The sequence below is a fragment of the Canis lupus genome, chromosome 9 (assembly GCF_003254725.2).
Source record: "Canis lupus dingo isolate Sandy chromosome 9, ASM325472v2, whole genome shotgun sequence".
NCBI lineage: Eukaryota > Metazoa > Chordata > Mammalia > Carnivora > Canidae > Canis > Canis lupus.
The window spans coordinates 1,031,707-1,058,877 of NC_064251.1; the positions used below are offsets into that span (position 1 = coordinate 1,031,707).

The window sequence follows — 27,171 nt, forward strand, 5'->3', positions numbered from 1 at the left end:
GGCGGCCGGGCTTATAGGGGCGGGGCGGGCGGCGCGCGCTCTCGTGGCCTCGCTGTCCCGGCGGCGCCAACCGAAGCGCCGCGCCCGCTGCCGACATGCTGCGCCGCGCTCTGCTCTGCCTGGCCCTGGCCGCGCTCACGCGCGCGGGCGCCGCCGCCCCGGAGGAGGAGGACCACGTCCTGGTGCTGCACAAGGGCAACTTCGAGGAGGCGCTGGCGGCGCACAAGTACCTGCTGGTGGAGTTCTGTGAGTGCCGCCGGCCGGGCCGGGCCTGGGGGCGCGGGGGCGCGGGGCCGGGGCGGGGCCCCCAGGGCTGCCGGCGCTCCCCGCCCGCGGATGCACGGGCCGCGCGCCGACGCTGCCCCGCGAGCCGCTGTCAGTCCCGGGGGCGCCCCTCCTGCCCCGGGGACCCAGCCCAGCGCACCGCCGGCCCCGTGCCGCCCGCCAGCATCACCAGCCCGGCCCGGGCGGAAACCTAGAGCCCAGCGCCGCCCCGGTCGGCTGAGCGGCGGCCCTGCCCGGCGCCCCGAGCACCGGAGCCACAGCGGCGTCAGGCCGCGTGCACACCCGCCCCGCACACGCACGACCGGGTCTCGCTACGTGTGCAGGTGCCGCGGCGCCGGCCTCCTAGTCCTGTGCTCCCCGGGCCAGCGCAGGGGCCCCTGCCCTTGCCGCCTGCAGGTGCTCGGAGGGTCCCCCGGAGTTTGTCCCGTGCTGTGACGGGGCGCGGGGGGCGGGGGTTGGTGTGGCGCTGTCGTTCGTGGCCTCTGTCCCGATATTGCCTAAGAGCATCGAGCTATCAGCTCAGCCCCGCGCGTTCACAGGGGGTTATCTTGGCGAGTAGATAAGGTTTTTATGGAAGGAAGTGCGCAGAAGAAGGTGAGGGGAGCGGTGGAACTTGGTCAGTGCTGCTTCCTAGCACCCCGCTTGCTCTTCCAGACGCCCCTTGGTGCGGCCACTGCAAGGCTCTGGCCCCCGAGTACGCCAAAGCCGCCGGGACACTGAAGGCAGAAGGTTCGGAGATCAGGCTGGCAAAGGTCGATGCCACCGAAGAGTCTGATCTGGCCCATCAGTACGGGGTCCGTGGCTATCCCACGATCAAGTTCTTCAAAAACGGAGACACGGCTGCTCCCAGGGAGTACACAGGTGCGGCCGCCACACTGCCCCTAAGTGCCTGCAGGCCGCGCAGGGTACCTGAGGGGCAGGAGGGGCCCTGTCCTCGGTCCAGTCCGGCCTCTCCGGCTCCCGGGAGGAGTATTCCCAATCCCTGCAGAATCTTTTGGGTGGAGGAGGGCAGCCTTTTGGGGTGGATAGCAAGCTGAGGCTGGTCCTACGATTGACCCTGAGGAGAGAAGGGCTGGGGCCCCTGGGACCTCACAGAGCAACAGGTGTAGCTAACCCAGGTGTGCCAGCCGGCGTCAGTCACCTGTCACCGAGCTCAGACGCAAGGCCAGCTGGGTGCCGCACGAGCCCAGCCCTCGTGGCCACCTCTGGGGCTGCCTCCTGGGGGCTGGGCTGCGCTGTGGCTCATAGGTAATGACGAGAGGAGAAACTTTTGTCTATAGAACCGGTTCTGTAGCTCCCTGTCAGAACGCTCTGGAGCAGCAATCCTGACGCCGGTGACTCTGGTCTGCATCTTAGGCTGCTGTTCATTGTTCCCACGTTCACTTGTGGAACAGGAAGCGCAGAGTTGTCACGATCCCGTCGCTGACACGTAGCTTTGAGAACAAAACAGCTACTCCTAATTCCACTTGTAACTGATGACTCAGCTTTGAACTGCCACTTAGGAGAATCCTTTTTAAGTGTGAGCTTTCACAACCTTTCTCGCGTTGGACCAGCGAGCCAAACTGAGGGGACCGGTGACTGGCCTCAGTCTCAGGAGGAGCAGGCTCCTAGCGCTTCGTTCGGTCTGCCCTGTGGCACGCAGGTGCATGATCACGCTCCCTCCCTAGTTTGGGAGGCACATGTAGTAGGCCACAGCAGCCACAGACAGGGACACCTGCCTGAGTGGCCTGGATGCCCAAGGCCAGCTGTTGCTCAGCCTGTTGTCACAGGGAAAGCTGGTGTTCATCTGACTTTCCAGCCTTTTTTTTCCCCTTTTTAAAAAGTTGCACTGCATCTTTATGATGAATGAGGCCACCGGGGGAAAGTGTGTGTTTAATGAGTTTGAAAGACCGGGAAATTGAAAAGATGTAAAGGGACTGGAAAGGGAAAAGGAGTGGTAGCCCTATTGCTTGGTAGTAGCCGCTGCCTTTCCCCTGCTTCAAACTCAGTCACAGTTTCTCATGTGCTCAAGAAAGCGTTTTTAGCCCTAGAATTTGCACAGGTGTGTAGACAAGGTGGCTCTTCTGTGGAAAGAGAATATCCTGCCTTGGTTTTGGCAGAGAGCTCAGGATGATGGGCAGGGAGGGTGGGCCTGGGTTTCAGTAGAATGTGCATGTGTTTGGGTGCAGCTGGCAGAGAAGCTGAGGACATTGTAAACTGGCTGAAGAAGCGCACAGGCCCTGCTGCCACTACGCTGCCTGATGGGGCCGCCGCAGAGGCCTTGCTGGAGTCCAGCGAGGTGACCGTCATTGGCTTCTTCAAGGTAGAGGCTTTGGAACTTCATTTCGGGCCTTCCCCCCCCAACACACAACCACCCTTCCCCATCGTCATTGGTTTCCCGTGGCCTGGGCAGCGGGCTGTCCTGCTGCTGACCCAGGCAGGGAGCCTCAGCGTCTGGGTGTCTGGCCACCTCTGCTTCTTCTTCCCTGTAGGACGTGGAGTCGGACTTTGCCAAGCAGTTCTTGTTGGCGGCAGAGGCCATTGATGACATACCTTTTGGGATCACGTCCAACAGCGACGTGTTCTCCAAATACCAGCTGAGCAAGGATGGGGTTGTCCTCTTCAAGAAGGTGAGTGCCACCCCACCCCCCCCGCAGCCCCACCCCAGGTGAGATGCCGCGGCCAGGGGCTGCTTTCCTTATTGCTCGCAGCGCCCGAGGACCTTGGCCGGGCGGTGCTGGACCGCCAGCTGGACTCATCGAGCACCTGTTTTGCAACATCAGACCTGAGGAGCCACTTACAGTGGCCTTCAGACTTTGCGCTGTGGGTCCTTTGTTCTGGCTTGTGTGGCAGCACCAGGGCTGATGAAAGCAGAGCCACTCTGGGGTCTTAGTTCTCTCTTTTTTTTTTTTTGTTTTAGTTCCTCTTTAAAAAAAAAAAAATGTTATAAGACACGTAGCAAGGTTTGCCATCACGATAGTTTTAAGTACATGGTCATAAGTATGTCGCATCAACGATGTCGACACTGCTGTGTGACCCTTACTGTTTCCATGACCTTTGGGCTCACCGGAAACCGACTGGAGTCTCGCCACTGCTGGCCCGGGCCCCACGGTGTGGCGAGCACGGGTCTGGGACCGGTGCATTTCGGTTGCTTGCGCCATTGCTGGGACGTGGCCTGGCTTACGTGTACGGTGTTACCACAGGGCCTCGTGTTTCTGGATTTTTATTTTAGCCACCAGGCAGCCAGGTGGGCTGACTGAACGGCCTTGCTGGGGAGCACGGCTGTCCCCACGTCGTCCCTGTGGGTCAGCAGCATGTGGCTCAGCACAGGCAGCGGAGGCGAGGGCGGGAGGCGTGTCTTGGGCATGGAGAAAGGGCAAGAAGATGGCAGGTGTAGGGCTCCCGAAAGGTGGCGCACCCCACGGTCCCGAGGGGCACCGGTCTCTGCCTGTGTGTGCACCCCACGTGTGGATCGGGCAGCTGTGTAGTGAGGGCAGCCTCTGGCACAGTGCCCGGGGCTGCTGGGAGGGGCGAGGGTGCCTCCTGGTCACACTCCTGGACCCGGGACACCACAGCTAGGGGGCGCTTGCTCCGGTGTCCTGGCTGTTCCGCTGTTGCCCCTCCCCGGGAACTCCACGTGCTCTTCCCGAGGCACCGATCCTCACAGCACTCCCCGGAGACAGCGGAGTTGCTAGATTAGCCCATCGTTATCACACAGGGGTCCAGGAGATCCCAGTTCCCAAGTGAGGGGAGCCCGTGGGAGCCCCGGGGGCCGGGGCGGGAGGTGAGAGTCCTGGGTCCTGGGGTGGAGGCTGACGGAGGGGGAAAGTTTCTCTGAGGCCGCCAGGGCCACACACCTTGCTGGGTCCTCACACTGCTTTCCCATCGCCCTGAAGTTCCAGGGCACCAGTTTTCACGCAGGCCCCGTGCTGCTCCATGTCCTTGAAGGTCTATGGAGGCGGCGTGTGCGGGAGCTCAGCTGTGGGCCGACCGACGAGTGCTTGCTTCCCGTTGTCCATGTGCGCTGGGCACAGCCGGGCCCCTGGGGCTGGGGCTGGCTCGGGGGCAGCCTGGAGCATGAGCCTGGCAGAACCGGGGACTTGGTGTCGCGCAGGTCAGCGGTTGCCCCACGGGGCGGGGGGCTCAGGTCCAGCCCCTCCCAGGTTCCTGCAGGGCCACCCGTCTTCTCCACGTGACGCCTTTGCTTGTTCCTTCCTCCAAGGTCCAGTTGCGCACAGTGCGCTGGGTCTGCCTGTCTGCCCGGGGCCGGGTGCCTCCCCAGGGGACAGGGCAGATGGGCTCCAGGAGTGGCCAGCTGCCACTTGCCGGGAGGATGGAGGCTTGGGTCATGGGTCACTGCCGGTTGGACGGCTGGTTTGAGGGCCACTTACCTGTGTCTTTGTCGGGTGTTTGCTGTGTTTGCCTCTTTCTCTGAAGCGGGCAGATCAGGAGGCGCTGTGGGGCCAGCGTCTCCACTGCCTGCAGTGTCAAGCCTTCGGGCTCGTTTGTCTCTGGGGCCTCGTGGAGCTAGTTGCTGCGGCCGAATGAGGGCCAGTCGTCTGCTTTTCACTCAGCAGACCGCGAGCGTAGTGTGAGGTGGCAGCATTGCTAAAAGGTTGCATCTCGAGGCGGGTGCACGGGGCAGCTCTGTTCCTGGGGCTCCCAGCATGAAATCGGGGAGGCTGCTGACAGGTGGGGGTGGAGATGCGGTTCTGGAGGAGGCCGGGCGCTGGCCTAGTGCTTCTGGTCACCGCAGCGGCACGCCTGGTGGGCCTGGCCTCCTGGCCTTGGCTTCTCCGCCCCCTTTCGCTCTTCTCCGTCCCAGGTTTGGGAAGACAAAGGCTTTGGCTTTGCCCGCCGAGGCCTAGGCCTCGATCTGGTCTAATTTAGCAGCCCCTGTTGTGCACCAGCTAAATCCCAGGCTCTACGTGTAATGGAGGGAGCAGGGAGTGGCCACCTGTTCTTCTAGAAGTTTCTTTAGGGAAGCATAAAGGGAAACGTCTAAGATGAAAAGAGTAATTTGTCTCGGGTCTGATCTGAGAGTCCAGAGGGAATGAAGAAGGCAGGCTCACCAGTACCCTCACTGGGCAGGGCATCAGCCCATCTGCGGCAGGGGGTGGCTTCTGTGCGCCCCTTCCAGAGCCCCCCTTGAGGGGGCTGCAGGCCCCCTCTTGGGCCTCTCTGGTCAACAACCACGGCCTCCCACCCTCGGGGCTCCAGGACTCCTGGAACTCTTCCATGTTGTTGGGGATCCCGAAGAGCTTCTGTGGTTGTGGATTGATTATACCTATTGATTTTTATTGGGCCACAAATTAGAGAAGTGTCTTAAACAGTTTGTTCATCCAGGGTCACCTGACTGGCTCAGTCGCTGGAGCAAGCGACTCCTGATCTCAGCCACATTTTGGCAGAGGAGCCGACTTAAATCCCTTTCATCTAAAATAACATTGTATGATCACAAGTAACAGTCTTGTGAAAGTCCCTTTTTCTCCAGACAACTGCAGCTGAGTGGTAAGAGTGTTCGGTTTCTGCCAGTCTCCTGGCCGACCTCAGCGTGCGGGATGTCCTCCATCCCTCCGCTTCCATCCAAGGGCACGGTGTGCTCAGGGGAGGGTGGGAGCAGGAACTTGCAGCTGCTCCCTAGGAAAGGCCGCACCATTCCCTTGGTGTCCTCCCCTTGGTGTCGCTGTTGCCTGGTGCCCTGGAGGATGCTGCCCTCTGCAGCCCTCCGCTGGCTTGGTTTTGTGGACAGAGGCAAGTGGCTTCTGCTCCCATTGCCCCCCCCCCCCCGCCCCCCAGACGGGAAGGTGCGGGCTGCCCCGGTCGCAGGGAGGGTGGCACAGGAGGCTGGGGGCTCCAAGGCACTCACGGCCCTCTCTGCATCCACAGTTTGACGAAGGCCGCAACAACTTCGAGGGGGAAATCAGCAAGGAGAAGCTGTTGGACTTCATCAAGCACAACCAGCTGCCACTGGTCATCGAGTTCACAGAGCAGGTGCGGCTCTCTAGTGGGTCCTGTGCCCTGAGAGTGGGGTGGCGCCCCAGGAGAGGTCCTGGCCCCAGGGATCCCCAGGCGCCGAGTGTGTGGTGGCGGCATCATAGCTGTTGAGAGAACATCCTGTGTTCGTGGCTTGGTCTGTGGCTCAGACTCAGTAACCTGTGTTTGTGACACAGACGGCCCCGAAGATCTTCGGAGGGGAGATCAAGACCCACATCCTGCTGTTCCTGCCCAAGAGCGTGTCTGACTACGACAGCAAACTGAGCAACTTCAAGAAGGCGGCCGAGCGCTTCAAGGGGAAGGTGAGCAGCCTGTGCGCCCGCTTCCAGCAGCAGGGTAGCAGCAGCGTCCCCGCTTTCAGGACTGCAGGCGGCCACCCTCGGCCCCCCACCCACCGAGCCATTTCTCCCCCCAGATCCTGTTCATCTTCATCGACAGCGACCACACTGACAACCAGCGCATCCTCGAGTTCTTTGGCCTCAAGAAGGAGGAGTGCCCCGCTGTGCGCCTCATCACCCTGGAGGAGGAGATGACCAAGTACAAGCCAGAGTCGACCGAGCTTACGGCCGAGAAGATCGAAGATTTCTGCCACCGCTTCCTGGAAGGAAAGATCAAGGTGGGGGGCGCCGCACGTGGCATGGGGCTGGCCCTGGGCCTGAGCCGAGGGTCCCGAGGACGGGGCGCCGCATGGGCATGACCCCTTTCCAGGCAGCGCTGGTCCTCGGGGCGGGGGGCGGAGGCCCGGCGTCCCTGACCTCGGCCCACCTGCCCTCCAGCCCCACCTCATGAGCCAGGAGCTGCCTGAAGATTGGGACAAGCAGCCCGTCAAGGTGCTTGTCGGGAAGAACTTTGAGGAGGTCGCTTTCGATGAGAAAAAGAACGTCTTTGTGGAATTCTGTAAGTGAGGGGCCTGCAGCTCCCTGGTCTGAGTGCCGGAGCGCATGCACACTGGGGGTGGGTGGCCCAGGGCCTCAGCGCCGTTCTCTTTCAGACGCGCCGTGGTGTGGCCACTGCAAACAGCTGGCTCCCATTTGGGATAAGCTGGGAGAGACGTACAAGGACCACGAAAACATCGTCATCGCCAAGATGGACTCGACGGCTAACGAGGTGGAGGCAGTGAAAGTGCACAGCTTCCCGACGCTCAAGTTCTTCCCCGCCAGCGCGGACAGGACGGTGCGCCACGCGCGGGCCCGGCAGGGAGGCAGGGAGGGGGAGCTGCTGGCCAGCTCCCTAAGTCTCCCTCTCCCCCTCCACAGGTCATTGATTACAACGGTGAGCGGACACTAGATGGTTTTAAGAAGTTCTTGGAGAGCGGTGGCCAGGACGGAGCTGGGGACGATGACGTGAGTAGGAGCCAGTGGTCGATGGGCCCTAGCCAGTGTCTGGGGATGCGCCCTGTGGTCCAGGGGCAGGCCTGCGGGGGCACCGTGGGAGGCAGGCGTGTGTACCCGGGCTGGGGGGAGCTAATCTCCAGATGGGTACTCCGTATGTAGGGGTCCTTAAATGCTGGCGTTTGCTCATGGCAGCTGAGACGTGTCCCGTGAGGCTCCCTGCTAACTGGAGCTCACATGCTCTCCCCAGCCCATCGGCTGAGGTCTCCCACCAGACGGCAGCTTAGGCCTGTCCATGTTGGCCTTGGGCAGCTGTGGGTGTGCCCGGGCCAGGGGGGCTGGCATAGGGCTGGAGGCCCACAGTAGCAGCAGGCCCGCCAAGACAGTGCTCCGTGAAGCCGTGGTGGGCTGTCACCGAGCTGCAGACCCTGGAACCTGGGGTTCCACACATCCGCTCGTAGATACCAGAGTCGGCTGCTTCTGTCCTGATGGCCAACCTGTCGGGGTGCAGGGCATGGCTGCTGGCCGAGCTGTGCCACCCTCCTGACGGGTTTCTCCACTTCCTTTCCTGCGTCCTCTCCCGCAGGATCTGGAAGATCTGGAAGAAGCAGAGGAGCCTGACCTGGAGGAGGAGGACGATCAGAAAACTGTGAGAGATGAGCTGTGAGGCAGAGTGCAGACCTGGGCACCCCAGACACGACCCCCACGGCTGCACGTCCAGCAGCACGGCCTCTGGAAGCCCGCGGACCCTCACCGGGACGAGGGAACACCGATCGGAAATGCAGGGAACTTTTCTGAAGCCACACTTCATCCTAACATACGTGTAAACTTAGGCCCGTCTCTTCCTTCTGCTTTTCAATTTTTGGAAAGGGATTTATCTCCAGGCCAGCCCATCTTGATGGGCCGTTTTTTTTTAAATTGTGATGTACTTTTTCGTACATGGTTTTGTCCAAAGTGCTCGTTAAAATGTCTTGGGATCTCATGCCCGTGAAGCCTCCTTCCTGTTAGGTTTATACTCTCACTTTAAAAAATTCCATTTGTGGGATTTTGAGACATTTTTGGACGTCAGGGTGTCTGTTCCACTCTGGCCGGGCCTCCCTGGAGACTCCTGTCCCCTGTGTGGGGAGGGGCTGGGCCGGGCTGGACGGGTCCCTCCCACCTGGTGCCGGTGTTGCCGTGACTGAGCATGGGTCTCACATTGTTTGCTTAAATGGAGACTTTGGATCTCTGTCTCGGGGGGCCTTCTAGAAACGACTGGAGGGGCGGTGGGTGCTGGCTGAGCCCGGATGGGCCCGGGCAGCACCCCTTCCCCCCCAAGCTGGGCTCCCCGGTGCTCTGACTCCCAGGGTAGCCTGAGGCCTGCCCCAGGCAGAACCAGAACCCTCCATTTCCAGGCTGGGAAACGGCCGAGGGTGCTTGAGCCGAACCACGTGCAGGCCGTTCTTCAGCCATTTCTACCACGATAGCAGAATTGAACACATTGGCCAAATAAAGTTGAAATTTTACTACCTCTTGTCTCTATCTTAGGAACTCTCCAGGCCACGGGGCATGGGCTTGGGTTGGGCCTCTCCTGGTCGCATCATGCTTACGGGAGCCACATGAGTGTCACGGGTAGTTTGCTGTGTCGTCACCAAGTGGAGGGCATTGCCTGCCCTGGGGGCTGCTGCGGGGCCGCGTCAGGTGGGGTGGGTGGGTGTCCTGGCACTGTCCTTGGACCCCCGGCTGCCACGTGTGTCCTGCTCCGTGCTGCTCCAGGACCCAAGGTGGCCCTGGTCTGTTGCACCAGAGCAGTCTCCCTGCCATCGTGGGGTCCAACAAGAAACGGGGCACACACTCCAGGGTGGGTGAGTCGAGGGCATTGCCGTGCTTCACCAAGAAGCCTTCACAAGCAGGATTGTGGGTTGAAATAGCAAGTTACCCAGTTTTGTTTTGCTTTTTTTTACGATTTTATTTATTCATGAGACAGGCAGGGACACAGAGGGAGAAGCAGGCATCATATAGACAGCCTGACGTGGGACTTGATCCAGGGTCTCCAGGATCACGCCCCGGGCTGCAGGTGGCGCTAAACCACGGGGGCTACCCTAAATAAAATCTTTAATTAAAAAAATGTTAGGATGCTAATGTTAAAACTGAAAAGGAGGGCAGCTCCGGTGGCACAGTGGTTTAGTGCCGCCTGCAGCCTGGGGTGTGATCCTAGAGACCCGGGATCGAGTCCTACATCGGGCTTCCTGTGTGGAGCCTGCTTCTCTCTCTGTGTGTGTGTCTCTATGAATAAATAAACAAAATCTTAAAAACAAAAAAAAAAACTGAAAAGGAAAAATTTCTAAAAAAAAAGAAAAAAGAAAAAACCTCAGCTTCCTTGGTTCACACTGAGGACCGTCGGAATTGGTTTTCCTGCAGACGAAGCCACCGGCCTAGCTGCAGTCCTGGGCACATGGGCCTTGTGAGCCCGACTGACTCCTCGGGCCCTGCTGCCCAGCCGCACCTGTGGGTCCCCCTCGAGAGCAGGAGAGGAGCCCCACACGGGGCTGGCGGGCCTTGGGTAGCCATCTGTCCCTGACAGCAGCACCCCCCGGGTCTTGGTATCTGCCGCTCTCAGCTTGTCTACAGGGGCAGGAGGGCCACCTGGTGATCTCCTGGGAGGGGGACGGATGTGGACATACAGTCCACCTTGGGTCAAGGACAGCGCACGTAGCTAGGTCTCTACAGAGCCCTGCCTGTCACCGCACGAGTCCCCCAACATCTCCAGCCCTGCCCGCCCAGGGCGCTGATGCCCGTGTGCCGGGGGGGCTTCGAGGTGCCGGTGCCTGGCTGGAGACTCCACCGTAGGACGTGCCATGGACATGGCTCTCCGGCGTACTCTGTTCACTGTCGCAGCCTGTGTCCTGCCCCGGCCCTCCCTGCTGTGTCAGCCTGCCCCAGGCCTCCACAGACCTCAGCCCAGGTGAGCGGGACCCTGCGCAGCAGCGGCGCAGCAGCCCGGGCCTCGGGCGGCCTGTCCTGGGGCTGGTCTCCAGCTCCTGCGCTCTGGGGCCTAGGCGCGCTGGGCCTCTGTCCTGCTGATGGAAGGCGACACGCAGGCAGAGAAAGGTGAGCTGGGCCACTTCTGGGGGAGAGGATGGTAGCCCTACCCTCCAGACTGAGCCGTTCCCCCAGGGGTCACGGGTGGGGGGGGGGGGAGCAGAACCTCCGGGGGAGGAAGCCCGCCCCGAGCAAGGCCATCAGGATCCTGCGCTCCCGCCCCATGGATGGGCATGGGTGACCCTGAGCACCCAGCGGTGCCGGCCAGGCCCTGCGCACAGAGCTGGGACCCGGTGCCGCTGCCCAGAGCTGCTGTCATGTGCTCCTGGGAGAGGGACTGAGTCACCCATACCTTTCCTCTTTTGCAGAGGCAGCTGATTAGCACATTCCAGGGCCTGGATTGGCTGGGAGGCTGTGGGGTGGAGTCCAAAACCTGGCGGGGCTGGTGGATTAGCAGGCAACTTTGCAGCTCAGGGTGGTCAGTCAAGGCTTAGCAGCCCGGGACATCCCAAAGCTCCCTCTTCCTCTCCTCCTCCCTTCTCTTCTGCTCTCTGCAGGTGGTTGGAGGCTGCTGCCTCCGAAGTGCACCAGACCCTCGAGGTCCTCGGCCACCAAGCCTGCCGGCAGGGGACAGACACCAGTGGGCCAGGCACCCGTTCTCCTAACAGGCTCTCCAGCTCCGTTTTCTGCGGGACTCAAAGCAGGACTAATTGTGTTTCTCGGCCTTTTCCAAAGTAAGCTTTTTGGGTTAAATATTTCGGCCTGCTCCAGTTCCCTAGAAGGCAGAGCCTAACGGCAACGTCGCACAAACCACGTCACTTCACAGGTTTACTTGGGTGTCAGGGACAAGGCTGGATAAACACTAGGTTTGGTCCTGCCTGTGGCTGCATGAAAGATCCACTTTGCCAGATGGTTGGTCTCAGGTTGGATGCTCCCAGCCGGCTTCTGACGCCCCAGGCCGCGCCCTGGTTCAGAGGACATCCTGTGTCCTCAGCAGAACAAAAAGCACAGCAAAGTACTTTCCAGAGAGTCTATGGTGACTGCGGGGCTTTGGGCACCGGTCCCTTCTCAGATCCACATGGAAACCCCAAAGCCACCGATGCCCAAGCTCTCGGCTCACCTCAGTCTGATGGGCCAGGGGCTTCATCACTGGGGTTGCCTACAGGTTTGCACTGGCCTGAGTTGAGCCCAAAGCTGGTCGCTCTCGGGAAATGCTGTACCCGTGGCGGCCTCACTCAGGGTTCTTGGAGGCCAGACAGAACTTTCCACAGCACCAGACTAGGCAATCTTCACATCAAAGGAAAGTTCAGCCTCCTGTAAACAAGCCAGCAGCAGCTACACCGACTCCTCCCAAGTGACCAGGAGTTAAGATCACCTGGCACCACACTCATACTCGGAGCCCCGAAGTGCAGGAACACTGGGTACCAGCGGGTATCAGGGCTCCCGCAGGGCCTGGGCTGGGAGGGGGGTCCCGCGGGGCCAGGCCGCCAGCAGGTGGAGGCTCTGAGACTGGCTGGGAAACCCTTGTCAGGGCGGGGAGTCTGTCCTAGGCGGTGCCCCATTGTTGCACAGCATTCGGCCGAAGGCTTTGCACCTAGAGGGTGTTAAATACATTTGATTTGGTTTTGTTGGATCAAAACCAGCCTGGTGATGCAAGGCTTGCTGGTCACCAGGCTGCCTGCCCCACCCCCGTGCAGAGTACTGGTCAAGTGCTGGTCAATCTTGGTTCTGTCCTCCTTCAGGACTTCGGTGAGACCACCCACGGGGATCTCACCAACGTTATGGGGGAAGCTCCTCCAACAGTCCTGTGTTGACCCCAGCTCCTCAGTACATGATCTTATTTGGAAATACAGTTGTCACAGATGTGACCAGTCAAGATGAGCTCTTCCTGGACCAGGAAGGAGCCTGATCCCATGACTAGTGTCCTTATAAAAAGTGAAAATTTGGGGACACCTGGGTGGCTCAGTGGTTGAGCATCTGCCTTCGGCTCAGGGTGTGATCCTGGGGTCCTGGGATCAAGTTCCACGTCAGGCTCCCCATGGAGAGCCTGCTTCTCCCTCTGCCTGTCTTTCATGAATAAATAAACAAAACCTTAAAAAAAAAAAAAGGAAATTTGGACACAGACACGCACACAGGGAGAAGGCCACATGAACGTGAGGGCAGAGATGGGTGGATATGTCCGTCAACGAGAGAACCCCAAGGAGCACCTCCAGACCCCAGGACGTGGGCCCGGAACAGATTCTCCTTGGAAGGAACCCAGGATGCTGACACCTTGATCTTGGACTTCTGGCCTCTAGAATCATGAGAAAATAAAGTTTTAAGCCCCCAGTCTGGTCCTTTGCAACAGCAGCCCTACCAAATGCAGCCAGCCAACCTCACGGGCTGCAGGGGCTGCCCCCGACCCGACAGGTATGCTCCCACTCGTGCGCGCTCATGTCCACTGGCCCTTCTCCCCACGGAAGCGGAAGCCACCTCCAGACGTGGCTGCTGCGGTGAAGACAGTGAGCGACGGCTCAGCCCTCTGCCGCTTAGCCCCTCCCAGGGGTCTGGGCCGGCCAGAGTGCGCGCCCCCCTAGGGATGTGATGGTCCATCCTGCAGGGCAGACCGATGTTCCCTTCAGTGGGAGCACGCGTGGCCTTGGCAGTAAGTGGCAGGAGCCTGGACCCAGGGGAGAGGCGGGGGTCAAGGGAAACAAGTGTGGGATGGGCTGTGGCGAGCGGAGGCCTTTCTTCAGATTCCAACCTGGGACATTTGTGAGGCGGAGGGCGAAGTGGTGTAGGCCCTGGTGAAGGTGACAAGTGACCGGGAGATACGGACGGGGCTGGGCCTTCTCTGTCATGCTCAGGGCCCTGTGCCTCAGCTGTGGGCAGCCCCTGGCTTTCCCGGAGGTCGAAGCAGCCACCTTCACCAGACATCACGGCCTTTCTTCGGAGTTACCAGGTCTCTGGGAGATGCCTGGGTCTTCTCCGTGACCTTGGTACCCACTTGTCTTCCTTATGGGTCCTGTCCTTCTAGTGCCTTCTCCTGTCCTCTGTAAACACCTTCTAGGCCCAGCTGTGGAGCAGACGACAGTGGCCAGGAAGGACCTGACCCCTTTGGCCGGGGCACAGCAACAGGTGGGTTGAAAGATGAGCCATTAAACATGATCCTGAGCGCAGGGCCAGAGCTGCTCTGTTTCAGCCCCTCCCGGCGTGAGCATGACTGCGCAGCTTTATATAGCGCTGCGAGTCCTATATAAGAGGGACGTGCCCTGGTCACAGGGGAGCACGGGAGCAGGGTGGCACTGGAAAAGACTGCATGCGTTGTGTGACCCGGGCCGGACACGTCCCTTCCCCGAGAAGCAGGGTCCCCACAAGGTGGGCCCTCCACGGCACCCAGGATGCCCAGCAGGACCAGCCGCTATGCCCGCTACAGCCCCCGGCAGCGGCGCAGGCGGCTGCTGGCGGATCGCAGCGTGCGCTTCCCGAATGACGTCCTGTTCCTAGACCACATCCGCCAGGGTGACTTGGAGCAGGTCGGGCGCTTCATCCGGGCTCGGAAAGTCGCCCTGGACACCATCCACCCGTCAGGTGAGTGCCTGCCGGACCAGCGGAGGGTCTGTGGGGTGTCAGGGCAAGGTCTCGGCCTTGACCCCTCGCGCCCTGTCCTGCGCAGGCCTGGCCGCCCTGCACGAAGCAGTGCTCTCTGGAAACCTGGAGTGCGTGAAGCTGCTGGTCAAATACGGCGCAGACATCCACCAGCGGGACGAGACCGGGTGGACACCCCTGCACATCGCCTGCAGTGACGGCTATCCCGACATAGCCAGGTGAGAGGGTCAGGCCAGGGGCTCCAGGACGTGGTCTCCCCGAAGGGGGCCCTGGTCGTACGGCTAGGAACCCTCGGAGCTTCTCGAGTCTCCTTCCTGCCCTCCTGCCTTCCCCAGAGCAAACTAAACTTCCCTCCAGCCTTTGTTTCTGGAGGATCAGGTTTCCTCCTCTTCACCCCTCCTGGAAAAATTAAAACAAAACAAAAACAAAATCAAGATGCCCCTCAGGACTCAGCCTGTGCTCCTCCTGACCGCATCCTCACGGCCAGTTTGCACCCCAGGTACCTCATCTCCCTGGGGGCAGACAGAGACGCCACCAACGATGACGGGGACCTGCCCTCTGACCTCATCGACCCGGACTTCAAGGACCTGGTGGAGCTCTTCCAAGGGACCAAGATGGACTGAGCCCCGCCTGCCCTTCCGGGGCTCCTGCCCCCCAGGTGCCAGGGCCTGTCCCACCGGTGGGGCTGGCAGGCGCCCAGGACCCCGCACCTGGGCACAACCCACCCCTCACACTTCTGGCCTGGCTTTTTCTCCAGGTGAATTTTTTATTGTGACACTTTTTACTTTTTCAATAAATGTCATTCCCTAGCCCCGGTGGTAGCCTCTTTACTGGGGATGGGACCATCTGCTCCCCCGCCTGGCTCATCCGACCCAGGCTGGGGGCCCAGGGGACAGCGCCGGCGCAGTTCCCCCACCCCCCACCTGCCCCCGACTAGACCCCGACCCCGACCCGCGGGCTGTGAGGTCTCCGGCCCGCCAGCCCCGGACCCCCGGGACCCCGCCGCACCCAGCCCTCAGCGGCGCTCCCCGAGGGGGTGCGAACCCCACCCCGCGCCCCGCACCCCGCACCCCCGACCCCCGCCGCGGCCCCGCCCCCACCGAGGCCCCGCCCCGCCGGGCGCGCGCGCCGGCCGTCACGTGCCCTCGCGCTGCCCGCACCTGCGCCTGCGCGCGCCTCGGTGACGTCACTTCCGGCCGGGCCCCAGCTGGCGGCGGCGGCGGCGGCGGCGGCGGCCGAGCGGGCGAGGTGAGACGGGAGCAGGGGCGGGGGCGGAGGCGGGGGCGGGGCGGGCGCGGCCGGGACCCGCCCCGGCGCGGCGGCGGGCGCGGGGAGGGCGCGGCGGGCACCGGCTGGGCTCCGCCGCGCCCGAGTTTCTGGGCCTGCCGGGGGCGCGGGTCGCGCGGCGGGCGGGGCGGCGAGGAGCGGGGCGTGGGGACGTGGCGGGCCCCGCTTCCCCGGGGCCACGGGCTCCACGGGGCCGCCGGGGGCCCGCCCTTTTCGGCCTGTGAAGGGGCGGCCGCCGGGGTGGACAAATGTCTTGCCCTCCGTTTTCCAAAGGGGACGTTCCTGAGGATGCTTCGTGGCTCTCGGAGTGCAGCCGCCGCCCCCCCGCCCCCCCGCCCCCCGCCGAGACTTTCCTTCCTTCCGTTTTCCAGCCTTCCCCGCGGTGCCGGCCTCCGCCCGCAGGTGGTGCGCGGCTAGGTGCGGGGTGGCCAGGGTGCGCGCTGTCTGCAGGGCCCGCCCGCCCCGGGGCTGCGGGGGTGCTGCACGGACGGGGTGGACGCCCCGTGTGGGTCCGAGTCGTGACACCGAGGGTGTGGAGGTGCAGACGCCAGGCCCCCCGGCCAGCCCTGGGAGGCTTCCAAGGAAAGGCGGTCTTTTAGCAGAATCCCAAGGATGAGCAAGATCCTGTTGGGCGGCGGGGACACCTTGAGCAAAGGCCCGAGACGTCAGCGGGGAGCAGCGAGTGAGTTCTGGGGTTGAGAGAGAGAGAAAGAGAGAGAGAGCGAGCAGTGGGAGTGAGGAGGAGCCGGGCAGGAGCCTCCTCCAGGACCCAGGACGGAGGCTTGACGGGGGTGAGCTTAGGGGATGCTGAGGTTTCTGGGTCCGGGGGTAAGGGTGCCCAGGCTCAGGGCTACTGCTTGGGATGCAAGCTGCTGCCATCAGCCAGGAAGGGGGGGCGAGGGCATGCTTCGAGTTTGGATCCGAGGTCTTCAGGGGAATGCCCCTTGGGGCGTCTAGCGCAGCGCTACTCTGGCACCCGTGTCGATAGCAGTTTTTTGTTTTCTTTTTAAGTTTTCATTTATTTATTCATGAGACACAGAGAGAGAGAGAGAGGCAAAAACAGGCAGAGGGAGAAGCAGGCTCCACGCAGGAAGCCCGACGCGGGACTCGATCCCGGGTCTCCAGGATCACGCCCTGGGCTGAAGGCAGGCGCTAAACCGTTGAGCCCCCCCGGGCTGCTCTGCAGATCTTTTTCTAGAAGGCTTAACGGCTGAAAGTGTCCAGTACCGCAGAGACAAGGAATGTCATGGGAAAGTGGAATCCAAGAAAATTCAAGTATCAGAAATTCCAAAGGAAGACAGAACAACCACCGTTTGCATCACTGATTCTAGCTCTAGAACACTCATTGTCACTTTCCCGAACAACAGCATGTCATCTCCTCTCCTGTCCTTAGGCATATGGCTGTGTGCGAGGAAAGAATTTGAGACTGCGGGGCTGGAGGCTGGGCATCGGGTTCCCCATGACCTGTCTCCCGCCCAGGAGGTCTCAGAAAGTCCTTGGTTCCCCTGCAAGAGCAAGGTACAAAACTTATCCATTGGGGGAGACTCCCTCCTCGTCTCTGAGCAGGGCCACGTTGATGCCAAGGGGGCCTGCCAGCGGGTGTGGGAGAGGCCATTGGCAGGCTCTTGGGTGCTCAGGTCGGCTGAGGTGTCTGAGCCTGGCCCTGACTGCTGTGGCCCTGGAGGCTCAGAGGCTAACAGCCACTTGGGGCTCAGACCCTGCTTTGCTGGGTGGCAGCTGGTGGCACTGCAGCCTTTTCACATGTCCTGGGCTTCCGTGGGCCTCCAGGTCCTTGTGAAGGGGCTGGCGCCGCATCTGGTGCACCCAGCACTGTTCTGGACTGTGTGTCATAGTCAGCAATGGCCCTGCCACTCCCAGAAGCGCCCAGTTAGACGGTGTGCTCTTTCTGTGATTGTCCTGTCTGTTGTCAAGCAGGAGAGCCTAGCGCGCATTCTTGGGGACTGCTTTGGCTTAGATGAGTACTGTGAGGCCCAGAGGGGAAAGGGGCTTCCCTGGAGGCAGCAGAGCAAGGGACGGATGATCTCCAGCCACAGAATTGTTTTGGACCTTGCCGTGTGCCCAGCACGTAGCCACTGGCTGCCGTGAGCCCCGCAGAGTGTGCAGTGGGGGGCAGCATGTGGCTCCCTGTGGTGATGGCAGCAGGCAGAGGGGGCTGTGTGTCGGAGACTGTGCTTGGGGGTGGGCTGGAGCCCAGCAGAGACACCTGAAGAAATAGACTGGGCCACGCTGGGGGCTCCATGACAGCACAGGGCCCAGGGTGTGCAGGCGGGGGATTCTTTGGGGAGGGGTGTCAGGACCGGAGTGGGGGAGAGTGGTGCAGGAGACTGTGCTGCCGTACCGGGTGGTAGCTGGCCAAGGGGAGGCTGCGAATGGGAAGAGGTAGCCCGAGAGCACATTGGCGGCTCTGGGAAGGATGGCCCTGGGCTTGCCAAGGGTGGGATCGTGGGCCAGAGGAGACCATTGTTGTGTCATTAGATCTGAGACACCAGGAACTGAGCTGCCCCTCACATCACTGTCACCCGAACCCGTAGGACACTGGCAAACGTCAACATACTGGCAATTGCCAGGTGTGGCGATACTTCAAAACCATTAAAGTGAAAAAAGTATCTTGGAGTTGATGGGACTAAGTGTATATAGTAAGATTTTAAGGTCCAGAGTTGAAAAAATAACTTTTTGAAAAGATTTTATCTGTGGGAGAGAGAGGGTGCGCCCAGGAGCATGAGCAGAGGGGAGGTGCAGAGGAAGAGGGAGAAGCAGAGTCCCCCCCCCCCCCGCCCCCGCCCCAAGCAGGGAGCTCCACCCGCGATCATGGCCTGAGCTGAAGGCGGATGGAGCCACGCGGGTGCCCCCAGAGCTGGGAAGTAGTTGCGCTTCATAGTCCTTGTGAGCAGAAGAGGGAAGACAGATGAGAGGAGGGGTCTCTGGCCTGGGCGTCTGGCCGGCAGCCCCTGCCCCCTGCGCACCGGGCTTTCGTCCTCCTGGACTTGAGGCTCCGTGGTCCTCGTGGCGTGGCCTGTCTTGCTAGGGGTCCTTGGCCACTGGCCCCAGTGCGCTGGTCACTTGGCCCCTCCACACCTGCCTCTTCCGTGGCCGTGGTCAGCCCGGCCTCCAGCCTCCCTTCAGAGCTGCTCCTCCCCACGGCAGCCTCGCTGACCACCCACTTCCTCCCCGTGTTCCACGGAGACCATTCCTGCTGAGCAGGTTTGTCACGCTGGTCCAGTGGTCGCTTAGGTCCAGGTTGTACTTGACTCCAGCTGTTCCCTTAGATGGGTCTCCGCCGACCTGAGCCTCTGTGGCTTGGCCTCTGCTGGGGCTGCTCCCAGCCTGCTCCTGGCCCCAGGCTTCCATCCTCTGTCCTTTTGGGTCACTTCCTTTTGCTCAGCCTCAGTGCTAGGATTTGCCTGCTCTTGTGTGGTTCATGTTCCCAGCGGTGTCAACTTCAGTGGCGAGAGTGGGCCCGACATAGGCCACCTTTTCTGGTGGCTCTTCCTTTAGGTGCTCATGAGTGACGCCTTTCTGGCCGCTCTTGTGTGCCTCCCAGTGGCCTCATGGCCCTTGTGTCAGACACGTACCCGGGACTAGAATGGTTTGTCAGGGTGTGCGTGATTATTCATGTATTTTTTTTTTTTAAGATTTTAGGGGCTCCCTGGGTGGCTCAGCAGTTTAGTGCCTGCCTTTGGGCATGATCCTGGGGTCCCTGGGTCAGGTCCCGCGTCGGGCTCCCTGCGTGGAGCCTGCTTCTGCCTCTGCCTATATTTCTGTCTTTCTTTGTGTCTCTCATGAATAAATAAAATATATTTTTTAAAGATTTTATTTATTTTTTCATGATAGTCACAGAGGAGAGAGAGAGAGAGGCAGAGACACAGGCAGAGGGAGAAGCAGGCTCCATGCACCGGGAGCCTGACGTGAGATTCGATCCCGGGTCTCCAGGATCGCGCCCTGGGCCAAAGGCAGGCGCCAAACCGCTGCGCCACCCAGGGATCCCATATTTTTTAAAAATATTTTACTTCTTTACTGACGAGAGACACAGAGAGCGAGGCACAGACACAGGCAGAGGAAGAAACAGGCTCCACGCAGGGAGCCTGACGTGGGACTCCATCCCGGGTCTCCAGGATCACGCCCTGGGCTGAAGGCAGTGCTAAGCTGCTGAGCCACCTGGGCTGCCTCTAAAATGTCATTTTATTTGTTCTTCTGGCCCCCGGGCTCTGAGAACCCACTGAAGGTATGACTCCGGGCAAAGGTGCTTCCTAGTTTAGTTTATCCAGGGTACCAGAAATCTCCCTAACTGAAGTAGGACGTCCGTACGGGCGGGCCTTTGGTGACAGAGGCCCAGGCCTGGGACAGGGAGCACATGTCATGCTGCTGCTTTAGTCAGGAACCGGGGGCAGCCGGGCTGGGTCCTCCAGGTGGGGCCCTAGTGCTCCGGTCACAGGTACTCCCGCGCAGGCCCACTGCCCTGGGGCCAGCCCAGATGAGGCCTTCGGTCTGCAGAGACAGAGGAGCAGGTGAGGTGTCCAGAGACCCCCACTGTGGCAGGTGTGTGCAGGGTGGCGGGAGCCGAGAGGGTAAGCACCTGGGTTAGCCTGAGAGGGTGAGTAGGGGACCCTGAGATGAGGGCCCCGGGCCCATGAAGGCCAGTGGTCCCCAGGGGCTGTGACTGGGCAGTGGGGGGGGCAGGCTGCCCTGCGGGGAGAGGCCTGAAGTGGGGCAGGGGAGGCACGAAGGGCAGGTGCCCTGCGGCCGGGGTCTCCCAGGTTGAGGGGGACAAGCTGGGAGAGGGGCAGGAGATGACGAGGGCCTGGCTGAGGGCAGGCAGGGGCTGGCCCGTCCTCCTGGAGCTTCACGCCTTGTGCCGCTGAGGACAGCCCGAGTATCTCAGGGTGTCCTCGGCCAGAGTGGGCCTTTCCTCTGCTCTGGTGTTCGGGGGGCTGGTGCCTGGGAAAGAGGACCATGGGCAGCGAGACCCCAGAGTCCGGGAAAGAAGTCACTTTGCGAGGGGCAGGGCAGGGTTCGGGGTCCCCTGTGTCCTGGAAGCTGGCCGTATGCTCAGTCGCCCTTGTTTGGAACTTGGCTTGTGTTTACCCGTGCAGGTGTTCAAACGCTGGATCATTTATGAGATGACCGAGCAAAGTAGGGAGCAAGTGCACCCAGCGCCCCATCTTTCCGGGCCTCTGGGAAGGTCTGCAGCTACATGCTGTGGGCTGTGTGGGGCCCCAGGGCCCCCCAGTACCTAGGGGCAACCTGTCCTGGGGCCGGCCCGGGACAGGCCGCTCCCTGGCCGTGTGCTATTCTCAGCCAGAGGGGGCACGTCCAGCTGGCTATGGTGACACTGAGCCTGAAGATACCCCCCCACCCCGGGGGGCTAAAACCTGAGCTGAGGGAGGCTGTGAACGGGCAGCAACCCCGGGCTCTCTGTCCCTGGGTCAGGCCTTCCCCCAGCCTCCCGTCTGTGCTGGGGCCCCAGGCCCCGGAGGCTGCGCATGCCCTGCATCCCCTGGGCCCCGGCCTCCGCCGGGCTCCTCACCCAGACGCACGTCCCTGTTTTGCGGGTGGGAACCAGACTCAGTGGAAACAGGGCGCCGGCCCTGCGGCAGGAAGGCAGAGTTAGGGTCCTGGGGTCGCTGAGCCCTTCCTGACGGGTGTTCTGTCCTCTGGAAAGGCGGCCCCAGGGCACTGCTGCTGGCGCCACCAGGCTGCCTACCGCAGGGGAAGGGCTCCCCGGCGGCAGGGGTCCCGGCCCAGGGGTGCTGGGGACTCGGCTGTTCCTAGTGGACGGCAGGTTGCTGGCCCCCGGCCTCACGGGGTTGTGTCTGCCCGGCTTGTGGCCTCCTCTGGAGGGGTTCCTGGTAGGCCGCGAGCCCGGAGCAGTTTGTCGGGAGCTTGAGAGAGGAAGTAGACCGCCCGCGCCTCCCCGAGCCTCCCCTCCCCGCAGCCCCGTAGCCCCGTGGAGACGGTGACTGTCCCGCTCCCGGCCCTCCTTCCCTTTCAGAGGCCGAGGGGACCCGGCAGTGCAGCGCAAGGACCAGACGCCCCCGCGATGACCAGGTGGGTCTCGGGCAGTGGCGCGACCTCCCCCGGGGGAGGGGAGGGGAGAGGGTGGGCCCCGCTGCCCCCAGCCCACCCTCATGTGCCGGGCACCCCCAGTTCCCCTGTCTCCAGAGTCGTCTACAACGGCAAGAGGAACAGTAGCCCCCGGTCTCCCCCCAGTAGCACCGAGATCTTCACCCCGGCCCATGAGGAGAATGTGCGCTTCATTTACGAAGGTACGTGGGGAGCTCCCCAGAGCCCTCCTCCTCTGCACCCCGCCCTCAGGGCCGGGGGCCAGGTCCACAGGGGACTTGCCTGGTGAGGAGACTGGTGCTGCCAGTGGGGGCAGGCAGCTCCTCGGGGGAGGAGCATGGGAGCTGGGCAGGTCTGCAGGGGCGGGAGCCGCGTGCAGGACGGGCAAGTAGGGGCAGCCATGTGTCGTGACCGTGTGCCAGGAGGCAGGGGCTGGGGGAGCAGGGAAAGGTGCGGAGCCTGAGTGGAGGATCGAGAGCCCATGGGCCCCGGTCACGGTACAGATGCGGGCGGGCCCCCTAGGAGCCGGGATGGGTGTAGGGAGGGGAGAGGGGTGCTTTGAGGACAGCCTCAGGTCGGGAGCAGGCCGGCGGGGGGGCTGCGGGCTGTGAGGTGGGGGGTGAGGGGAGGGCCGGGGAGGGGTGCGGGGCTGACCGCTTGGACCCGGCCCGCTGCGCAGCCATCTGGGGGCTCTGATGCCACCTCGTTGCTTCTGGCAGCCTGGCAGGGCGTGGAGCGAGATCTGCGGAGCCAGATGTCAGGCAGCGAGCGGGGCCTGGTGGAGGAGTACGTGGAGAAGGTCCCTAACCCCAGTCTGAAGAGTGAGTGGAGGAGCGGACCTAGCAGGGAGTGGCCTGGCCAGGGGCAGTGCTGGGGGGCGGGCAGGAAGGCCCCTCTACTTGGGAGGCGGTCTGGGGCGCAGGCCCTGCCTCCCATCTGTGCCCCCACTGACCACTCTATCCCCCCACAGCCTTCAAGCCCATTGACCTGAGTGACCTGAAGCGCCGGAACACGCCGGACACCAAGAAGTCCTGAAGGGCACTGGGGTCCCTCCCCTGGCCTCTGGGAGACCGGGTGCCGCCTCATGGTGGTCTCCTGTGGGCCCAGCTCCTGGGAAGGGGGGGGGACGTGCGCCCGCAGGGCTGTCAACCCCAGGACCAGGAGGGGCGTGGTCAGTGGCCAGGGCTTGCCCTTCCTCCCCAAGGCCCCTCCTTTCTTCTCAGGGGCCGTCAGGCTGCCCCTGTCCCTGGGGGGGGTCTGGGCCCCGCCAGCCCCGGCTCTCCCCCTGGTTGTGTCTAGAGCTACGTGCTCTGCCCCCACCCCAGGGCCTTGACCCTGACTCCCCTCCGCTTCCCATCACCTTCCACCGCCCCTCCCCCCCAGCTTTTCCAAGGTCAGGAAGGCAATGAGGGCCCTCTGCTGTCCCCCGGGCTGGTGGGCCCAGGCTTGTCCCTAAGGTGGCCCGTCTCACACCCCGTGTCCCCCCCCACCCTCTGCTGCTTTTCCATCCTGGACACATTGGGGAGCGTCTAATTCTTCACCCTGCTGTCCAGCCTGGCCCGTCCTCCCCTGCATCAGCTTCAGGATGGCAGCAGCTCTCCAGGCCTGCGATGCCACCGAGCACCCCCCTCCACGAGGGTCCTGGGCAGCCAGGCCTACCCCCTTGCTGTGTGCGGCCCCGTGGCCCCGGCAGTCCCTTTGGACAGGGGCATGGGGCTGATCCTGGCCCCGAACTATGTGCCAGGGTGGTCACCAGGGTCCCCTGTTGTTCCTGTGCCCTCCAAAAGCCAAGTGTCTATGACTGGAGCCCAAGGGCCAGTGAATAAAGGCAGGTGGCACTGGATTGGCCCCTTGGTCTGTCAGGCCCCTGTCCCAGCAGCCCACTCAGGGCTGGACGTCCAGGGTCGTGCTCCAGGCTGCTGAACCCAGAAATTCCATCTGGTCCCTGAGTTCTTCTAGGGGGTGCTCAAGCCTCCTGGGGGGGGGCACTGGGAGGCAGAGGGTGGGGGGTTTCTGGAGGAGGGAGGCTGAGGCAGCCTTCCTGTGTTCTTCAAGGGACCAGCCCCCTCCGGGTGGGGGCCCTGGACCTACACACTGGCCCCAGGGGAAGGATGGCCACTGGGCCCCGAGAGACCCAGGCGCACTTGACCTTCAGACCTGGAAAGCCCTGCTAGGCCAGGCCCAGATAGCCAAACGAATTTATTTTGGGAACACCCTTTCCTGGAAGAGTATTCTGAGGCCCTACAGGTGACTCCAGGAGGTGTCTTCTTCGGCATGGGGGGGTGGTCCCCAGGGACAGGGCGCAGGAAGGACAAGTCATGTAATAAACAGCTGCCTGGGCTCGCTGCCAGTGGGCGCTGGCTGGTGCCGGGCCCTGAGCCAAGTCTCTAACCACATGGCCTTGTTTGCTCCCCGGGGACCTGTGGGGTGTTTTGCTGAGGGGTTGGGATACCTACAGCTCCCCTCCTTGGCCTCTTGTGCGATGTGATAGCTGTGGGCCTGTACCCCCCTGCGGACCACAGGGGACCCCGCAAAGGCTTGTCACTCAGCGTCCCTGCCAACCTAGCTGCTTTGGGAGGCGGAGGCCCTCAGGCTGTGGTCTTTCTGCCAAGAACACCTTGGAGGTGGGAATGTGCTTAGGAGTCCACGCGCTAGGAGGGCGCAGCCCGGCTGGGGGCAGGGGCAGGGAGGCATGCTGCTGGGTGTGCAGACGTCCCTGACGGGGTGGGGGTGGGGTCACTCCGTGTGGCCCTAAAGGGGGTCGTGGGGACCAGGGGCCGGCGTGGGTGGAGGGGGAGGTGGGGCACAGGTGGTGGGAGGGCGGAGGGCCCGCCTCTCTGAGGGGCACGAGCTGTCTGGGCTGAGGGCAGCCCCAGCTGCTCCCTGTCCAGGGTGCGGGGGGCCCTCACCAGGCCCGGGCTGCGTGGCACTGCCGCAGACTCCGCCTCGGGTGCAGGGAGGATGGGAGCATCGGTTTGGCCCTCGGTTTACTCTGCACATGCGCACATCACTTCCAATCACTGTTGACAACTCCGTGGGGCAAGTTCTAACCACCCTACGTCTGCAAGTGAAATGGTGACCTTTTGGAGACGGGTCCTACTCAAATTTTTAGGCTTTTAATTTTGTTTTGTTTATTAATTTTTTTTTTTAATTTTTATTTATTTATGATAGTCACAGAGAGAGAGAGAGAGAGAGAGAGAGGCAGAGACACAGGCAGAGGGAGAAGCAGGCTCCATGCACCGGGAGCCTGATGTGGGATTCGATCCCGGGTCTCCAGGATCGCGCCCTGGGCCAAAGGCAGGCGCTAAACCGCTGCGCCACCCAGAGATCCCTAATTTTGTTTTGTTTAGATTTTACTTATTTATTCATGAGAGACACAGAGCGAGGCAGAGACACAGCAGAGGGAGAAGCAGGCTCCCTGTGGGGAGCCCGATGCAGGGCTTGATCCCAGGACCCTGGGGTCATGGCCTGCGCTGAAGGCAGGTGCTCAGCTGCTGAGCCAGCCAGGCGTCCCTGGACTTTTAATTTTATCAGTTTTAATTCAGTAAATACTGAACATGTGCTCTGAGCATGTTTATGTGTATTGAGCATGAACAGCAATCCCCAAATACCTGCTCCCCAGTCCGTGTTCCCTTGACACCTTAACCTGCGGGTTATGGCCCCGGGGCGGGAAGGCCAGGTGTAGCTGTGTCCACTGCCCACCTGCCCCGCTGTGTCCCCTGCCCCGTCTATGCATTGAAGGGCCTTGGCTGCTTCAAGATGGAGTTTCCTGAATTCCAGGTTTGACTGGTCACGTCCTGGCAACCGGCTTCTCTGTCCCCTGCGTTTCTTTTTTATTTGTTTGTTTGTTCATGAGAGACACAGAGAGAGAGAGGCAGAGACACAGGCGGAGGGAGAAGCAGGCTCCATGCAGGGAGCCCGACTGGGACTCCAGGATCAGGCCCTGGGCTGAAGGTGGCGCTAAGCCGCTGAGCCACCCGGGGTGTCCTGTCCCCTGCATCTCTGTAAATAAGAGATCTGGAGGCTCCATGGGATTCCTGGGGTGACACCTTGGATGTGAAAGGACTGCTCTGGCTGTCATGTGGGGAACAGACCGGGGGCGGGGGGAGGGCAGAGACCTCCCCAAGCTACCTTGGGACTGTGGGAAGAGGAAGCTGAGTGGGGGGCTTGGGGAACTCTAGGAGGTGCAGATTTGGGGGGCCCAGGGGCTGGAGATGGGGAATCGTCTAGACAGTGGTAGTTTTCACCTAGGATGAGGGAAGAAGGTGGACTGTTCCGGGCGCTGTGGGCGAGGAGGGGAGGGGGTAGTGGGGGGGGAAGGGGACTGAGCAGTGCAAAGAGCTCAGGGAAGGCAAGCAGGGACAGGGCCCGAGGCTGAGGCTGTCCAAGCGTCCAGGAAGAGGGGAGGCTGTGCGGGGAGTGCACCAGCCGCCTCCCCCCCCCAGACAACCATTTCTAAGTCTTCAGCTGATTGATTGTATTTCTATTTCTAGATGGCAAACACACAGTGCTCTCGGTTTTCCTACTTCATTCTTGTCCCCGCTGCCACTATACAGACACGTCCTTCCCCCCCACCATCCTCCCTAGATGGCTCTTTTCTCCTCTCCTAACTTTGGTTACATCATCCTGCAGTATTTACATTATGATGTCTATGTTTGTAATTCAGAGTTAAACCATGTGGTGAATTATGACTTTTTGCCCAACTTTTTGTTTTCCTTGAAGTTACTAATGGCCTTCTTTTTTCATCTACTTAGTTTCCTATGTACTAACACTAATTACGTTTTGAACTCTCCACCAGGTCATTTAAATTTCTCGTCAGTGTACTTACTTTGGTCCCCTTTAGGGTAGTCTGGGGGAGCTTTCTGCCTGCTTGATGTCCCCTTGCCCAGTGATGCACTCATCTGCCTTCCTGGGGGTGACCTCTCCACTCTCCCAGGTCTGATCCCTGTTTATTGTTTTTTTGTTTTGTTTTGATCCCTGTTTATTGTAGTCTAGGTTTTCCCCTTTGCTGTTTCTCACACTCTTTAGTAGCACGTGTGTATACGTGTGCACACCTGCACGGCAGGATCCATATAGTCCTTTGGAGGCCTGGAGTGAAGGACTGCAGAGGCGACGGAAGAGCCCCAGGGCCTGGGGTGCCCATTTTCCTGGACAGGGGCTATCATGTGGGTGCTGGGCTCAGCGGCTCGTGCCCCCGCCTCCCCACCTGCCCCCCGCCTGGTCGGAGCCGATGCTTATTGGCCAATAGGCCGGGCAGGTCCAGCCCCCGCCAGGCCTCTGCCTCTGCCCTCCCCTCTCCCGGTTGGCTCCGGTTCCCTTGGGGACAGGGCCAAGGGTGAAGGAGGGTGAGGGCGCAGGGAGTCAGGGTAGAGAGGGCTGTCAGGAGGCCACTGGGTGGGTGACGCCCCCCCGGCAGTCACCAACCCCTGGCTCAGCTGGCGTGAAGGAGAACTGCCACTGTCCCGTACTAACTTGTGCCCTCGTGGGCTTCCAGGCATCAAAGTCCGGCAGGGGCCTGGGGCCGGGGCTCGCGTGGGCTGGGGGAAGCCGTGGCCTGCGGCCTCCAGTCGGGCCCTCCCTCTTCCCGGGGTCTGCAGCCCCCGTG

General features: G+C 61.7%; 3 protein-coding genes across 6 annotated transcripts; all 3 read left to right on the plus strand.

The window, feature by feature from the left end:
- Window positions 1–31: 31 nt before the first annotated feature.
- P4HB (prolyl 4-hydroxylase subunit beta) lies at window positions 32–9,097 on the plus strand. Its single transcript, XM_025468324.3, has 11 exons — window positions 32–246; window positions 940–1,146; window positions 2,454–2,587; window positions 2,757–2,894; window positions 6,151–6,255; window positions 6,435–6,560; window positions 6,674–6,874; window positions 7,035–7,155; window positions 7,250–7,431; window positions 7,515–7,601; window positions 8,176–9,097. The coding sequence occupies exons 1-11, from the start codon at window positions 96–98 to the stop codon at window positions 8,254–8,256; spliced, it is 1,533 nt and encodes a 510-aa protein (XP_025324109.3). The 5' UTR covers window positions 32–95; the 3' UTR covers window positions 8,257–9,097.
- A 1,973-nt stretch (window positions 9,098–11,070) lies between these two features.
- Window positions 11,071–15,007, plus strand: PPP1R27 (protein phosphatase 1 regulatory subunit 27). 2 transcript variants are annotated; one of them, XM_035720564.2, is made up of 3 exons: window positions 11,071–14,180; window positions 14,266–14,416; window positions 14,686–15,007. In XM_035720564.2, exons 1-3 carry the CDS (start codon window positions 13,991–13,993, stop codon window positions 14,819–14,821), a joined length of 477 nt encoding a protein of 158 aa, XP_035576457.1. In that variant the 5' UTR covers window positions 11,071–13,990; the 3' UTR covers window positions 14,822–15,007. The 2 variants fall into 2 exon arrangements, with proteins under 2 accessions (XP_035576457.1, XP_025324108.1); XM_025468323.3 differs by having other exon boundaries at window positions 14,698–15,007.
- A 366-nt stretch (window positions 15,008–15,373) lies between these two features.
- MCRIP1 (MAPK regulated corepressor interacting protein 1) lies at window positions 15,374–23,957 on the plus strand. Of its 3 annotated transcripts, XM_025468318.2 has the most exons (7): window positions 15,390–15,446; window positions 16,088–16,167; window positions 16,879–17,003; window positions 21,496–21,551; window positions 21,651–21,769; window positions 22,286–22,387; window positions 22,537–23,957. In XM_025468318.2, exons 2-7 carry the CDS (start codon window positions 16,098–16,100, stop codon window positions 22,599–22,601), a joined length of 537 nt encoding a protein of 178 aa, XP_025324103.1. In that variant the 5' UTR covers window positions 15,390–15,446; window positions 16,088–16,097; the 3' UTR covers window positions 22,602–23,957. The 3 variants fall into 3 exon arrangements, with proteins under 3 accessions (XP_025324105.1, XP_025324103.1, XP_048969795.1); XM_025468320.2 differs by lacking the exon at window positions 16,088–16,167 and having other exon boundaries at window positions 15,374–15,446; XM_049113838.1 differs by lacking the exons at window positions 15,390–15,446; window positions 16,879–17,003 and having other exon boundaries at window positions 16,082–16,167.
- The last annotated feature ends 3,214 nt before the right edge of the window (window positions 23,958–27,171 follow it).